Below are 18,515 nucleotides of genomic sequence, written 5' to 3'. Positions count from 1 at the left end.
TTACCTGATATATATTTTTTTGGGCTACAAGACGTGTCCTTTAAACACATGATACGTACCTATATAATATAATTCACTTTATGATAGTGTGAAGTACTGTATTATTATGTTATCAATACGTACTGTATTATTATCCTCATGCTAACAGCGATTGTTTACAAAACATGCTTGGGAATGCTTCCTGGGGATACAGCATTATCCTGCTAATCTGTGCAACTCACTCAATATCTAGAGCACAGTTGTTTTCTGAACTAATAAGAATAATTAATTAATGTTTATTGTTATCAGTAGACATCGGTTTATATGCATTTGCATACTTGCATATGCAAATGCATATAATGGCACTTTTTTGGCGTTAGTGCATATTTTGGCAAATTTTCGTGGATAGTGCATATTTCAGTAGTTTTAGGCCCCCGCAGTCTCCAAACTAGGTATCATAATACACATCGATGTCACGAAATAGAGGTACGATAGATCAAAAATCAAAATACTTCAAATATGTGGCCCCATCCTTATTAACTTTATTTAACAACAAAATTAGAAAAAAAGTATTCCATGGGCACTAAGATTTCAATCGGAAAATGTTGGTAGAAAATTATTGGTACAGATAAAAAACAAAAATCCTGGATTTGATGGAATGTTGAATTTTGGCGCATTTATTGACAGCACCACCGAAAAACTCTTAAAAAACCGTAAATTTTAACAATAAGTCACTTTTGATTGTGCATATTTTGTGCATATTTCGGCTATTTTTTCGTGCATATTTGCATGCATATTTCGGCACTTTGATCGTGCATATAATCCGATGTCTAGTTATCAGTTATACCCGACTATTAACATTGCTTGGTTACTTACAGTAGTGTAAATTTTAATATATTACTTAAGTATATATACTTATATCCATAGATATCTTAAAGCACGCAGTAGCAATAATCTAGAAAATGTGTGTTTATCTAAACTACCTCTTCACGCCTAAACCCCTAAACCGATTTTGCTGAAATAATTTGTGTCACGGAAAAGGACACAGGACACTTTATATCCTGAAGGAATGTATAATACGCGATAAACCATTTTCTGAACGGAGTTGCGGGCATCAACTATAGTTTACCAATAAAATATTTGTTATTGCCGATGTTCGTGGCAAAGCTTTAAAGCTTAAAGTTTCGATATATTCTGTGGTTTGGATTTAGTTTATTTCAGTTTGTAGGCGGCTTTTTCAATCGCTTTGAGCCTTTGATTACGGTTTCAAACATTCTGTTTAAAATGAAACAACTTAATGCCGATTTCAAATGCTGAAAGTGGGTCGTATTCTTTTTGAGGTTTTACAGCAGATTAAGTACTTCTTATGGTGATTCCCTAAAAAATCGAAAAACCTTTCATACACTGCGTAAATGTGTTTGTTTGTTTGTTACTCATGTGATTATCTCTAAACGCTTAAACTGCTAAATCGATTTTAATTACAGTTTGCTGCGGGGAGGAACAGAGAGAGAAAGAAAGGACACAGTTTTAAAATGGTTTAGTTAGGTACCAAACTGATCATATTCAGAGAGCCAAAAAATTACTTAATCTATTAAAATATTGTTGTTGTGGGTATGTAAATTATTCATTCAATTAATGTTATATAATCACTAATCAGTGTATTTAAGTAATCATTAAATCTTTCAGAATGCAGCCGTTATAATAATATACAATTCGTTCTTGTCTACGTACTATGTATTCCCAGTAAACTCAACTACATATACAAGTGGTCGTGGGCTTCTGAGTCCTACGTGATGGTCCTACATGATTGTCCTACGCTCTACGTGACGGTCCTACAGAATGCACGTCAAGTGATAAGCCGTCGAATGCGTGAAGTACCAGGAACGCATAAGAATGCAAGATAAAACAGTGATCCGATCATGGCGGTAAATGTATTGGTTACTAATGAGATGATCTCCATAAAGTATGGGTCTTTCTTTACTTTTGATCATGATGGATAAAGTTGGTTGGCATCATGATTGTGTAGACATAGGTTACACGGTCAGTCTGGCATCAGTTCAGTCCATCTGATCCAGACTGACGAAAGACCATGTAACCGTGTGATTGACGGCCTGATCATTTATTATGTACTTTCCGGCCATCATTCTGGCGTCAGTCTGAGACTGATGGACTGAACTGATGCCAAACTGACCAGGCTAGTCTAAGTCCGTCAATATAGGTAGGCTAGGGCGGTAGGTATTGCACCGAGTCCCAAAGAGACCCGTCATGCGCATGGTGCTCCTTCGCATGCGGTCTGAGTCTTGCAGACTACACCATGGGTGGTGTAGAGTCTCAGAGACTCGGACACCCGCTAGTAGAGTTACGCTGTGTTGATCGTGCCCGGAACTTTTCCTAAGTGGGGAGTGGAGTACCAAAGGTTTTAGTAGGGAGTCCCACATATCTCGGCGCTGTCCCCAATCCTCCGGGGTTCCTCAAAGAATTTCCCTATGAAAATGTGTTCCTACATTTGGATAACATTTCTAGAAAGTATAGTACCTTCGCAGAAAACATAAAAGTTCTTAAATATAAACCTACTCATCGATTCTATTTTACACTCGCTATAGCAGTTCTATCGGAAACTTATTAACTTATTTAGGCGCTGTTTCACCACTTCCTGATAAGTGCCGGATAGGCTATCCATAACTTATCTGACATATAGAGTCTGGAGTATCTGACACATAAGTGGTGGATCCTTGCGGCACTTATCTGGAAATGGTGAAACAGGCCCTTATTCTAGTTTTACCGCGTCCCAAGCCCGGACTCCATGATGGAAATTTTTTCATTCGCGTCAACATTTCAATGGGATAAATTATTGGAAATGGTGAGAGGTTATCTATACCGGTGATCTTTCATAATATATTACCGTTTTATATTCGTTCTATGAGTGATTAAAACCAACTGCTATTCACTATTAAGCTCTTACTTAAATATTATGATTTTAATAAAAAACTAGAACCTTTTACTTAATACTGAAAACTATTAAATACAGCGGAAAGTCTACAAGCAATACGTGCAATCACCGCTTTAGCTAGACTTCTGAAATATTCATTTATAAGTCTAGAAACGGTTCTTAAGACAGAGCCTTCGAAGTTTTTACCCTTTGGGTACCTACGGAAACCTAAAAATTTTGTACTTATACTATTTACCTTATCGGCCAGATTTAGTATTTATACTATTTACCTATAACTCTACAAACAGCTCTATCAATATGGCGATATCACTGAATAATTTAACAATTTAAAATGGACGGCAAAATTGCCGACTTCAAACGGAATGTCGCATTATATAATTTCAGTTTAGCACTCACACTGACCCCTGTGCAATTTACATTTCTTTTCAATAGGTAGGTAGTATTACTGCAATGTTTTCAAGCTAGACAGCAGCACCAGCACAGATTGTAAACAAAAAGTTTTTTTCTACGTTGGACAACGTTTCTGTTAATTGATATGTGTGCAACATGATTTTTGTTGGATTATTTACTGTATTTTTTTTATGAAATGAGGGGGCAAATGAGCAAACGGGTCACCTGATGGAAAGCAACTCCGTCGCCCATGGACACTCGCAGCATCAGAAGAGCTGCAGGTGCGTTGCTGGACTTTTATGAGGGAATAGGGGAGGGTAGGTAAGGGAATAGGGGAGGGTAGGGAAGGAAATAGGGGAGGGTAGGGGATTGGGCCTCCAGTAAACTCACTCACTCAGCGAAACACAGCGAAAGCGCTGTTTCACGCCGGTTTTCTGTGAGCCCGTGGTATTTCTCCGATCGAGCCGACCCATTCGTGCCGAAGCATGGCTCTCCCACGTCACTGTATGTGCTAGTAGCGCCCTCTGCCCTGACTTTTGTGTATTATCAAAGACTTATGTTTTAAACTGTTTATTATTCCATGTTACGTACAAAATGCTCATAATATTCCATAACCATGCATTTAAGACTTTAATGTTTCTTGAAGATTGATTTTAGCCTGCCATCTTTTCCGTACGTCAACGGCATCTGCCTTCATTTTCCCCGACCGGATGTATTCCATACAATTGTATCACTAGAATCAATCTCCCGGAAATCAAAACATCTACCATTACATTTAACATCCTGTAATCACGAAATATTTATTGATACCGAGATAATAAATTATTAAGGTTTAACGTAAATTATTTCATAAACTAAACATAAAGCTTACATGTGTAATTATATTTTTGGATTCCTTTCAGTCCGTCATTTATGACGAGAGGCGACGAGGCGCTGAATTTTAAGACTTTATTCACTGCAGACATAATTTAAATATTATACTGATACCGAGATTATATCTGTTTCGTGCAAGACTGGATTTTGATACTAATATTTTAACAAATATTAGCATCAAAATCCAGTCTTTCGTTCCAGTCGAAATCGTTGCTAATTGCGTTGTATGTCGATGTAGTCACAATGGTAGTTAAGAGCAAACAGTTGTTAGCAGACTTCGTAACAATGGTAATTGAGTTGCATTATAATTGGAGTAGAATGAAAACAATAGCACAATATAGCAATATGACAACTAATATTGCTATACTGTGACAATAGATTCGACACAATATTGAGTACGGATGATATTTTGATAGTCCTTTGATGGTTTTACGAAAATATGACCCACCCTTGGACCCACCGAATACCGCAACAAGCTTAGATGGCTCCCTATCCGATATCGCCGTGATTTCCGCATCCTCTCCTTACTCTATAATATTTTATTTGACTCCCATTATCGTACTTATTTAAAAAACAATTTTGTATTTCACAATTACGATAGAAAAGAGCTCCGTTCATATTCAAAACTTCTCCTTAACGTTCCCGCCCATAACACTAAATATTTCAATTCCTCATTTACCGTTCAGTCTATTTTACTTTGGAATCATGGGCGTACCGAGGGGGGGGCAGAGGGGGCAGCTGCCCCCCCCCTGGATCATGTTAACGTCCCTACTAAGTATATTATCTAGTACTTTTATCTATAAAAATAAAAAATTAAGAACGAATTTTTGCCATTTGTTTGCAATACAATATTTTTACAACTAAAAATTATTAATTTTTTTTCTTTATAAAAATTTAGCTTATAAAAATCTGATTTGCCCCCCCCTGGCCCAGAACCTGGGTGATTTGCCCCCCCCCCCCCCCCCCCTGGCACCAGAACCTGGGTAAATTGCCCCCCCCTCCCTGACCCAGAACCTGGGTACGCCCATGTTTGGAATTCTCTACCAGATCATATCGTTTTAAGTCGTTGCTATTTAATTATTAATTTTGATATATCTGTCAATCATTAATGGTTACAGTATAATATACACATTATAATATATATTTTATATACTTATTATCATTTATATAGTATATACTATATTATAGTAGTATAGTTTATATGTATAGTATATGTAGTATATTAAGCATAAGTATTTATATTATTAATATACATATTATATTTTATATATTATATAATATACTTTTGCACATCACCTTTTTCCTGTAAACACATCATCTCTATAAAATTTGTTAAAGGGTTGCCTGGAAGAAATTGCTTTCCAGTAATAAGGCCGCCCTTGTGTACATGCCTCATTTGTTAAATAATGTAAATTTCACTGTTATGTTTGTGCACAATAAAGTATATTCGTTTGTTTGTTTGTTTGTTTTAATGCCACAGCTGTTATAACTATAGTTTGGTTTATCTTCATCATTTTTAGGGTTCCGTAGTCAACAAGGAACCCTTATAGTTTCGGTGTGTCCGTCCGTCTGTCTGTCTGTCTGTCCGCGGTTTTGCTCAGAGACTATATAGGACCTACAAAGCTGTAATTTGGCACGAATGCACATATTAATGATGCCGACAAAATGGTACATGAAATGTAAAAAAAATATTATCTTTTTATGGTACCTTCCCTACACATCAAGCGGGGATGAATTTTTTTTCGCGTCTACCCCATCATTTGGGTTGTCGTTGGATAGGTTTTTTTAAAAATATTATGGGTATTTATTTCCGATTTAGGGACCTGTTTGTGAAATATTAAGTTTTAAAGTGGAAAATATCGTCGACCACCATAAATAACCAGTTAAACGGTGACTTCTGGATTCTGCAATATGTGCATTCATGCCAAATTACAGCTTTGTAGGTCCTATAGTCTCTGAGAAAAACCACGGACAGACAGACGGACGGACGGACAGACGGACAGACAGACCGAAACTATATGGGTTCCTTTTTGACTACGGAACCCTAAAAAGCTCTACAACATAAGCTACACAAAACTAGTCTGTTTTAATTCAACAAGCCCCATTCGGTCACCGGTGACCGAGACACAATAGAATTTTATATTGTGTCTCGTTTTTCCACGTTCGACGGGTGAAATTATTCTGTTTCTTTATGTATATGTATAATATGTATCTATCTGTTTTAAATTATTTTCACGTATTCCCCGCGTTGGGCATATTAATTTGGTCAAGCTCAAATATTTTGGCAACATTAAGTATTAGGGCAATTTCAGAAAAACGTGTACGGGGTATAAAATTTCATTTTAATTTTTATGTCAATTTTCTCTTTTTTTCTATAATGTAATAGAAAATATCGTTTATTATACAAAAAAATAAAAAAGAACGCGGAATTTAAGGCATTTTCCTGATAATATCAAAAATGACCGTAGAAAAAGTCACCCAACGGAGGTCACATAATGCTACCTTCTTGTTGTTTTACATTGTATAAAAATTAACCATCTTATTTAGCATTAATACATTTTAGGTATCAAATACTATACAAGTTTTGCAATGTGTAAACAATAACAATAATCAAAGAAAAGTGATTAATAACAGTAAAACTTGGTCACATATCTGAACAAAGAAATTGAAACACCTGCACTTCAACAACATTTCCTAGTTATTTTGCCAGTAAAAACAAAAAGACGTACCTATCGATGAAGAACATACGTTGTTTTGCCAGATCGTGCCGAATAATTTCTAGTATTAGAAGAATTTTTGCAAAAACGAGCGGTCACAAAGCGGAATCTTCCGGAAGACTAAAATTTTCGTTTTAAATTCAAATTAATTTTTAAAAGAAATTACATATAAAAATATATAATTGATACTTTCAACTTATACATTTGACTTTTGAGATTTTAAATTATGTATAGAAATCACTTCCAATACTGGATAATGGATATTTTTAAAAATCAATCATTATCTCATCTTAGTTGGGAAGGGGACAGGTATATTTGATGGTTTTCAATACTTTAAAACCTTCGTAAGTTTTTTATTTAGTAAAGTAACAACAAGACGACAATTTATATATGTATTTAAACATATACTTTTTTCACTTAAATTAATATATTCTGTTAAAAGTTATTTATCTCAACATAATAAATTAAAAAAGTCGAGGGACAAGGCAAAATCAGGGGTACACATTGTTTTGAAAATGCCCATTAACATAATATAGACACTTTAAGAAGGAAAAACTGCCTCTACCACTGGTAAAACGAAAAGATGACTTGAAAATAACGATAAATTTTCTTTAATTTCCCCAAACGCCGAGATGTAAATAGAAACAAAGATGGCGGAAAAAACATGATTTATGTATCGTTAGAAGTTTTGGCACGTCCCTGAAGGTGGGAAGTTGCCGTAATTTGGGAGTTACCGGAAACTGGCATACCTTTTCGCACACACTGCGGCATGTCCCGGAGGCTTTGGCGCAGCAGGACGAGATATCTGCAACAAATTGGAGTTTTACTTTTTCTTGAATTACATTGCGAAAATATTTCTAAATAGGTATAGTCCGTGCAATCCACGAAGACGAATAAGGAATAGTGGGGCCCCCACTATTCCTCCTAATCGTTTATAGTATATGTGTGCAAGCTTTCGCCAATGTTTGTGTGTTATCGATACACACTAAATACCTATGAGTGCACGCGCACACTACAATAAATAGACCAATTAAGAAAAAGCGTCACGGTTAAACGAAAAGATGCTTACCCAAAAAGTGGTGGGGCGCGTCTTCGTGGATTGCACAGACTATAGGTAAAAGTAATTTTCGGGTTTGGTTGTCTTAATTTTAATACGTTACCTATAATACTGGTTATGAGAGTAAGCAAATAGAGAGCGCTCTTGTGTATTGCGCACATACTTGGGCACATACATCGATGATAGCTTAGCTAAATATTCCCTTAAGTAGAGACATAGATATGAAGTAACTACTCAGTAATATGTGTCATAGTTTAAGCCACATGGCCCCTACAAAATCGTTGCCCTAATTCGAAGACAGTCACGGCAATTAAAATAATAATAGTTCAGCTGAGAAATAGTCCGGACTATTGATTTATAACTTTGTTAAGTTTTCATTAATATATTTTTGTATTGAGCAAATAATTAAATAAAATCGGTTCAGTTCCTTATAACTGAAGGCCCCTTGCAGTTGGGGTATGACGATTGACAATGTGTTCCATTAATTGACACATTGCTAAAATAATGAATTCGTTCAAATATTGCAACGAAGTCAGCGCAGTATAATCCCACGAAAATTAAACGTATGATGATAATTAATTTGTCTGTAAGTAAAGAACCAAGCTGAAAGTTCAGAATTATTTCTTAGAGGACTTTTATACCGACAAAATAATGTTACATCCATACAAACTCGGAAGTAAAAAACTCTGAACGGGTAGATAGCATTTCAGTACTACAGTCAAAGAGTGCATTTAAATTTTGAATTTCGAACTAATGGAATTCTCAAAGACAGGCCAAAGATATAAATTACTCTGAGATCGGAATATGTTCTAAGTGCATTTGAATTTCGAACCAATAGAACTCTCAATACTCTCAAAGGCAGGTTAAAGACAATTTAAATTGAGTCCTAATCAATAGTAATTCAATTGAGCAGGGACCAGAGCTAACAGAGTGCTGTCAAACGAAATTACATGCCCCTCTGAAATCAAATTATTATGTAGCCTAGCTCTTGTGAGAGCTGATTACAGGCTGAGCCACATACGATCTGGTTCAGCATGAGCATTAACTACCCTATAATAACAAGTGTATAGCTTGGAGTAGTTTCTACTTTTCGGGTTTTGCTGTAGGTAATATAATCATCTCTCTCACAAGATAATACAGCATACTGGTGACTGGTGAGACATGCTCGATACTTAAGGAGGAGTACTCGGTAGGTACTCGATTCTCATTATAATTATGTAATAAAATTAGGTAAGGTAAAAGCACTAATAGTAGACTCGGAACTAATGGATGACACTTACGACAAAAATACCATAAAAATAAGAATTACTCTAATTATTTTTCAACACTATAAATTTTATAAGCTTCTCAAGCTATCTGTTGATGTGAAAAATATATTTTTTCACATCTGTTGATGTGAAAAAATATATTTGGGACGCCTTCGGGAACAAAATTTTAAAATGGGATCAGTTTTCGTAAATAATGTGACCACATCTACACGCGCTCGGCAATTTCTTAGCAAATAGGTTAAGGAAGGCGAAATTTTGCACGTAAGTTTTGAATACATTTAAGATCAATGTCCGGCATACTTTTCTAAAATTAAAGTTTAACATAATTTATTGACTTGAGATTCGCTTTTTAAAGTAACTTGTGTCATCGGAAATTATAGGCTATATATTAATTAGACCTATAACGATCTAAAAATAATCTTAGTTGCCGTATTTTTTTACTTACGTGGTATTTTTTTAAAACTCGGCGTGTAGACGGACTTCCCTTACAGTTTGAGGTAAGTCCGTCTAGCAGCAGTATAGCCATAACTTGTGAAGTCAAATGCATGGCAACGGTTTCTTTCAAAGCCGCAAAATGCCCACTCAAATATGTGTTTAAGGTGTCGGTAATAAGGTTCGCATTCCAGAGAAAATTAATTTTATATAATTTTAAGTCGATATATCGTAAGTCTAAGTGGTTGCAAACATTTTCATTAAAATTATAGTGCATTTTTTGATAAATTAAACACCGGTAAAATCAATAACTTTGCTTCATCATCATTTATGAGATGAGACATTTTTCAACATACTCCCTACTTAATTTTGATTATTGTTATTGATATGTCTACTTAGTACCTTTTTTTTTCCTTCATATTTAGTTACTTAAAATAACTTTTTAGTTTACGTGGCAGATTGGGCATTTGCACGCGAAAGTTACGCATTTTTACCATAATTTTCGCCGCTCTATTAAAATTATAAGGGTTGTTGGTCCGGGAGGTAGGATTTTTTAAGAAAATTTCCTGCTCTTTAAGGATCTTTTTTTAAATTTTGATTATCTCAAATAATTTTTGGTTTTTGGAATATTAAAAAAACAAACCCTTCTTTTTTTACTTAGTAGTTTATAACTTTTGCAATTTTTATCAGCCCCTCTTGTATGCTCTTTTCGTGCAGTAAAATTTGGGCAATGCTATGATTTAGTAGTCCATAGTTTAAATGCAAATTAACAATAAAGACATGTATATTTGAAAAGGTTGACAATATCTGATTCGAGGCAAGACCGGCATATGACGGCCTTTCCTTATGAAAACTAGACGGACTTTCCAATTATTCCAATTTTAGGTTAGACACATGTTGCAGGTGATAATAACGAAATTAAAGCGATATTAACGAATCGAACACCAGTAATAAGTAAAAGGATCACTAAATTACTTATGTAATCCAAGAAACTCCAAAAACTCCTTCGTATTCCCACTTTTTTTAATTTTTTTGGCAGAGACTTACACTCCGATTGCGAGTACAAAACGGAAAAAAAATTTGAGATCGTTTTTTTCGTAACAGGTAGTTAGTAGCGACATGTCTGTTTCTTAGATGAAACTAATTTTGCAATATTGTTTTACCCACTGAGCCATATAAAACTAGTCGTTCAAATATGGAAGTTATTGCCGCTAGACGGACTTACCTCCCAGACGGACTTCGACACATTGACCTTATTTGATTTTTTGTAATTACCATTGATTTCGTTGGATTAATGGTCATGTTGTATACACTAATTAATGTTTATTTATGATTTTTTTTTCCATTTTCCCTAACAATATAAAGGATGTCTACTATTAGTTCTTGAAAATGTAAAAAACCTAATAGATGGCATGGATCTCACCTTTTAGTTTTGCAATACATACTAAAGTTATTTTGTAATTTATTCTACTGCAAATTTCACCACTATTCTCTGAAAATATAATTCTATTAACAAACTAACAAATTAGAACTACTGTACCTGAAAATGGACATAATATGTCCTTATTATTAGACCTTGTACTGATCTAAAAATCAATTGCATTAGTTTTTAGCAGTAAAAGGAGAGCTGAGAAAAGAAAGAAGAAAAAAGAAGAGGCAAGAGAAGCATGGAGACTAAAGACTGAAAATAAATTTACTTACTATAAAAAAATATGAAAAATAAAAATAAGAGGAAAGATAGTTTCAGCATGGAAGAAGAATGGATAGAATCTGGAGACAACGTGGATAATATTTCATATGCATGTAGTTACTATGATGAAGTAAATGAAATCTTAAAAAAAAACGGCAAATAAAGACCTAATAATAGGAAAAATGTAAAATGTAATGTAATGTTCTAATACAACTATTAGTTCATATTGGTGTCTACTATTAGTGATGTTCGTTTCCTGTGATGTCATCTGTTAGTACTTATGACTAAGTTTACAAAAATACTAATAATATATATTTTTTATTGATTTGTGAGAGAATAATTATGATAGTTTTATTTTGTAAGAGTTACTGAAGACATGGAAGAAGTTATCAATCCTCTATTTTCTTAAATATATATTTTATAACATTCAAATGTTTTATGTTTCCTTAAAGCGTCTGCCATTAGTGCTTTTACCTTACTTAATTTTTGTACAAATTTCTTTTTTAAACATAAAATATGAATCATGGACAATTGGACACTTACTATACAAGGTGTAACAAAAATAGGTGATAATACTTTAGGCTGAGTATGTGTTCCTTATAGAGAGTTCACTGTGAAAGTAGCAGCGCTGAAAGACCAAAATTTTTTTTTCACTTTTGTATGGGGATACTCTTGACGTTCGGGCGCTTGCCCATACAAAAGTTAAAAAAAAAATTGGTCTTTCAGCGCTGCTACTTTCACAGTGAACTCTCTATAAGGAACACATACACACCCTAAAGTATTATCACTTATTTTTGTTACACTCTGTATAAATTACTATGCGGCCGGCGCGGCGGCGTGCGCCCCGCGCCGCGCGCTACTCCTCCCGCACGCGATGTCCATGCGTTGGGTAAATAATAATTATCAACTTTTGGCGCGTTTTCACTGGTCGATAGTGCGGGAGATTTCTGAAACGCATGCCACGACAAATAAAAAAACGCCATTAGTAATTGTTATAGACTCTCCGTATGCTGTATACCGTACGAGTTAACGACTAATGAAAATGCGCCCTATAAGCTACATTTACTCAGTGATCAATTGATATTCGTTTTTTATAAATTTTTTTCAACTAATATAATAGCACGTCCTCAAGTATTGAACATGTCTCACCAGTCATGCTGTATAGCACAAGATGTTTATAATAAGTTCAATTTCAGATTTCCTTCTGAAAACTTGTTCCACGTGCAGTCACAGTACAAATAGCTGCATTATTTATATTTCTACATCTCTTTTGGTTTTTATAATGCGAAATTGAGTCTGTCTGTCTGTTACCTCTTCACGCCCACACCACTGAACCGATTTTGCTTCAATTTTTAATATGATACTTTGAGTCCCGACAAAGGACATATGATAATTTTTATTTTAGTAAAAAGGTATGCTTCCCGCACGATAAACGTTTGGCGCAACGGATTTGCGAGCGTCTAGTCATGTCATGAATCAAATCATTTCAAAATCCTCGTATCAACATAGATTGAGTTATTAGTCGCGTCAAAATCCGTAATAGAGACTGCAAAACTGATCTTCCACTTAGGCTATTCATGTTCAGGTACTGCGCGCTTCGCTGGTGAAATATAGACCAAGTGATTATATCCTTTGATGTTCTATCTCCAATTTCGCATAGTCTTACACGCGTGCCAGATACCGAATACATACAACCTCTACACATAACGAACTATTCAAATAGACGTACAGAATGGTGTATCAAAGATAATATACAAAATGAGAGGACGCCCCAATACCGTTGCGCCAAAGTTCGTTCATTGGAAACGCACATTTTCCGGGATAAAAAGTATCCTGTCCATTCCCGGCACTCACAGTATCCCCATACCAAATATCAGCAAAATTGGTTCAGCGGTTTGGGCGTGAAGAGGTAACAGACAGACAGACACATTTTGTCCCGGCTACCAAAAAATCGTAGCCAAAGTGCCGTAACAGTACAGTTATAGGTATAGGGTATAGGTCTACCAGAATCGGATGGCAAAAAGTGAGATAATAAATTGACTCTAGCAATACTGGGTTAATAGGAATAAAACATTTTGATTCTTTTTTTTTCTTATTGCGGCTGATTCTGTGTGTTAAACACGCAAATATAAAAATTTATCCAATGATTAAGGATGCGAAAATCCGCTGTCAAAAATTGCCATCGATTAGGTCTACCCTACGAATAATAAAAACTTATTTTTTATTATTCGTAGGGTCTACCAGAAACCTATACTTTCTCCTTCCTATTTACAGGCATTTCTTGGCAATTTTACTAAATACTTTTTTATATAATGTATTTAAACGTCCACAGGTCCAAAGTGGGGATAATTTATTTTGAATAGTAAATAATGTGATAATGGGCTGCCATTTTCGCGAGCCGTGGTGTTGAATATTCAGGGACGATCAGACAACACCGCTGTATTTTGGTCACCATAGACACTATAAACGGTGTTTGAGGAACATGCCGCGAAAATACATGTCTCATTAATATATTATTAATCGATAATTAATATTTTAATCGCGAAAATCTGTATGTCTGTCAGTTGCCTCTTCACGCCGAAAACGCTAAACCGATTCATTATTATTACCAGGGGCCCACAACCTGTACATTTTGTGGTACACTTTACGGAAAAACTATCACGCCTTTCGGTTTGTGCTATGTAGATGAGTTATCATCAGTCAGTCAAGGTGTGACGACGCGAGCCCTCACAAAGCTCGGCTTTTAGTTAGTGAATACACTTTAAATCTTGAAGTACAACTTACTCTACACTAAGCTCGATAGAATGTAATTTCAAGGAAGTCAAGCGAATATTTAAATTTAATCTAATTATAGGTACCATGTCCCTTTCGAAACATTCGACAGGAAACATTCAAGTTTCGCAACATTTCATAAAATGTTCTAACTCCAGTGTCTAATGTGTAAATTAAAATATCTTAAACCAGTGTTTTTCAAGTTGTGACTCTTAACCCTCTGAGGGGTCGCTAAGCTTTTGTAGGGGCACCCCCCTACAAAAGCTCTGGTGACAGAAAGAAGTGATGGTTGAAAGAAATATTTCAGTTAAAAAAACAATAAAGGTGAAAGAGATTGATAGGAGAATTTTAAGGAAAGTGAGCCTAATCATTTACATAGTAAAAGGCAAAAAAATGGCTCATCATAAAAAACTAAAAAGGTTGAAAGCCACTGTCTTAGACCAGTTTTACAGATTTAAATCAAAATTTTAACTGCAACTGTAATTACTTGCTGCATTGGAAGGTGTTATGAAATCATTGAAATGCTCTTGGTCCTTTGGGAGATTTGCCAAGCTGTAATTTTTATGCGCTGGTATTTTATTTGAATGAAGAGTTATCCTACTTATTTAATAACTAATTTTAAAAAAGAAGTTTGTTAGTAGAATATTCTTGTGCGGTGTCGAAAACTTTTTTATATCTTATACTTATATAAAATTCTCGTGTCACAATGTTTGTTCCCGTACTCCTCCGAAACGGCTTTACTGATTCTTACCTTTTAAATGCATATTCAGTACGTCTGAGAATCGGCTACTGGCTACTTTTTATATTGATAAGTGCATTTGTTGAATAAATAACAGTAAATTATTACAACTCGAGACTGACGGCGACCATTGTTTGTGCGACGGGATAGCGATGGACGTTGCCATGGTGACATACTTATTAAGTCACTTCAATAAAATAATATTAAATAGTAAATAACGTATATTATTATGGCAAAATAACGATAAAATAAATTAAATTTCATAGTTGCGTGGTTATTGCGGAAAAAATAATTCGTAAAGACGAAAATCAAAGTCATTATTATTTTTTTTTTTGGCCTTGTTTCATAGAGAGTATTTATTATATTATTAACGCCTCCGTGGTCTAGTGGTTAGAGCGTCGCTCTCGACTCCGGAGGTCGTGGGTTCGAATCCCGCGTTGGAAACATGTTATTTCCAAGTTTGGTTAGGACAATGCAGGCTGATCACCCGATTGTCTGACAAGTAAAATGATCCATGCGTCGGATGGGCATGTAAAAAGTCGGTCCTGCGCCTGATCTCTCGCCAGTCGTGTCGGTCTTCCGTCCCACTGGGTTATGAGAGTAAAGGAATAGAGAGTGCTCTTGTGTACTGCGCACACACTTGGGCACTATAAAATTACTCCTGCGTACCTGGCCTGGTTTCAATGAAACCGGCCACCGTCACCGAAACCGGTGTGGGGAGTATTATTATTTATTATATTATACTGGATGACGCTCGCAACTCCGTTGGGCCAAAATTCGTTTATCGCGCGGGAACCGTACATTTTTCCGGGACAAAAAGTGTCCTATGTCCTTTCTATCCTATCTCCATACCGAATTACAGCAAAAACGGTTCAGCGGTTTGGGCGTGAAGAGGTAACAGACAGACAGACAGACACACTTTCGCATTTATAATATTAGTATGGATGTATGGATTATTAGCATGCCTGCAACCGTAATGACGTTGCAGCTTGTTCGGGAACTGTAAATTCAGGACTCAAAGTTTAATCAAAATCAGTTCAGAGGACTGAGCATGAAGAGGTAAGAGCAGCAGACAGACCGACACACTTTTGGATTTATTAGTATAGATTATGATGGATTGTGTAATTAGTATTTAGTACAACATCAAAGTGATAACATCCGTCGGAACGAGTTGGTTTAATTCGATATTCACAACGATTTAGTTTCAAATACCCTTTGATCTATTTACAGAAAAAACAGGTCATTTTCATAACGACTTCTGAAAATGTATCTCTATTAGTGTGAGCAGACGAGCGACCGTCAATCGTTTTTAATACAATTTGCAAAAACCTAAAAACTGGCCAAGTGCGCATGAGCACGAATTTCCGTACCATCAAAATGGCGTTTTTATAGGATCCCATCAATTAGCGATTCTTGATGTACAGCCTGGTGACAGACAGACAGACACACGACAAGACAGAGAAGTTTTAGTTGTATGATTCCGTACGGGATTGGGTAGTGAGTACAGAACTCTACAAATTAACCAGAAAAGGGGCGATGAAAACTTGTACAGCGGTGAGTGGTGACTAATATTCTTATGGTGGCAGATTTTCTTTTGCGTAAACGAAGACAAAGTACGTATAAAGTTCTAAAGACAAAATTTATTTTAACTTCAGATTTATTACAACAATTAAGACATTCTTAAAAGAAAAATCACGGTAATTCTGCAGAGTAATTAAAAGAAGAAACAGAGAGATTTTGTGTGGAAAATGAACGGAACTTGCCTGACTTGGCTCTGTAATCAGTCTCAGTCTACTGGGTCGTCTTAATGCTAATTTTAAGCTCTAATTTATTACACTATCTTTAAAAGAAACCGGCCAAGTGCGAGTTGGACTCGCCCATGAAGGGTTCCGCAGCAGCAATAAGATTTTTTTCTATGAAATTCAATGGTTTTTGATTTATTTTTATATTTCAGTTGATTTAATGAAAGTTAAATAATTAAGTATTACCATTTATGACGTATAAAGAAAACTACTTGCTAGATCTCGTTGAAACCAAATTTCGTTAGTAGTTTTTATAGTAATTCAAATTCAAATTGTTTATTTCAGACATGGTCCATATTATAAATTTAAAAATTACATAATATTATAACAATAACTGCACAACATTAAATAATCGCGTGAGACTGTGTGACTGTGCATGCATTGCAGTAATGTACATCATATATTATTTTTTTTTGGTTTATCATGTCCGTACTTTAGAAGTTAGAGGAAGCTACTCAGGTTAGAAAAAAATGATAATAGAAACCTCAATATGCCATAGATCCCACACGCATAGGTTAGATGAAAAAATTTTTTTTTGTTTCCTATGGGGACCCCTAAAATTTTTAATATTTTTTCCATTTTAGTATCAAAATCTTAATGTGGTTCACAGACTACATCTACTTACCAAGTTTCAATGGTATAGCTCAATATAGTATCGGAGAAAAGTGGTTGTGACATACGGACGGACAGACAGACAGACAGACAGACATGACGAATCTATAAGGGTTCCGCTTTTTGTCATTTGGCTACGGATCCCTAAAAAGGATAGTAAAAAGGCTATATATACTATTTCACTCGTCGACGCCCGCAATTCCGTTGCGCCAAAATTTGTTTATCGCGCGTAAACAGTACATTTTTCCGGTTTCAAAACTATCCTATGTACTTTCCCGGGACTCAAACCCAAACTTTCCGTAAAAAATTTCCAGACACACTTTCACGTTTATAATATTAGTATGGATTTACAGCAGTAGGTGCAGATTATTGACTACACTTGCAACGTAGAGACAAAACATATTTTGTACTCTCTCTAGACGTCGGCCTATATGATGGACGATTGGACTATTTTAACATATTTACTTATCTTACTTTACTTATCTGGACTGATTTCAATTTGGCGCATATTATGTAGAGTAAACCACGCTGAAGAACATAACATACTTTTTATCACCTAAAAATGTACGGATCCCGTGGAATTTTATTGCAGGTAAGACGCCAATAACAGTTGGTTATAATGTGAAAAAAATGTGGAAAATTATTTTTCCACATTTTTTTCACATTATAACCAACTGTTGTAAGAAATATACACCTAATATATAACTAAATAACGCCCGCAACTCCGTTGCGCCAAAATGCATTTATCGCGCGGGAACCGTACATTTTCCCGGGACAAAAAGTATCCTATGTCCTTTCCCGGGACTTAAAGCAAACCTTTCCCTCCCCTCCCATCGCACCAACTTCTTTTCCTACTCCTTTACTGTTCATGCAGTCAGATTGTGGAATTCCCTACCCCACACCATTCGTGATAGTCCTACTATTACTGTCTTTAAGAGACGTTTGAAGGAGCACTACCTCAATTCCGAATCCAGCCATGATTATTAAATATACATATATTATGTATTTATTTTTAGTATTTATAGTTAATAGAATAATAATATAGTATTTATTATATTATTATAGTATGTTATTATTATTTTAATTTAGTATTTTGTTATACATATAATAATATTGTAATTTGTATAACATAGAAGGTAATAATTATTTATAATAAGTATATTTCATTTCTGTATAGGTAACTTGTGCACGCCCTATCTGATGTTTTGATCGAATTTCTCTTCTTAGGACTGCT

The 18,515-nt window shown here is 35.2% G+C and overlaps 1 protein-coding gene across 1 annotated transcript in view; it reads right to left on the bottom strand.

Annotated features, from left to right (window-relative positions):
* Positions 1-18,515, bottom strand: part of LOC121735165 (reversion-inducing cysteine-rich protein with Kazal motifs) — a 72,844-nt gene that overhangs the window by 49,131 nt on the left and 5,198 nt on the right. Inside the window, exon 3 of the mRNA XM_042125846.1 lies at positions 7,659-7,714. Within this exon, the coding sequence (XP_041981780.1) occupies positions 7,659-7,714 (56 nt within the window). The remainder of the gene's footprint in view (positions 1-7,658; positions 7,715-18,515) is intronic.

The sequence above is a fragment of the Aricia agestis genome, chromosome 17 (genome assembly GCF_905147365.1).
Source record: "Aricia agestis chromosome 17, ilAriAges1.1, whole genome shotgun sequence".
Classification (NCBI taxonomy): Eukaryota; Metazoa; Arthropoda; class Insecta; order Lepidoptera; family Lycaenidae; genus Aricia; species Aricia agestis.
Note: the sequence above shows the minus strand (reverse complement) of the source record. Positions and strands in the feature narration are given on the sequence as shown.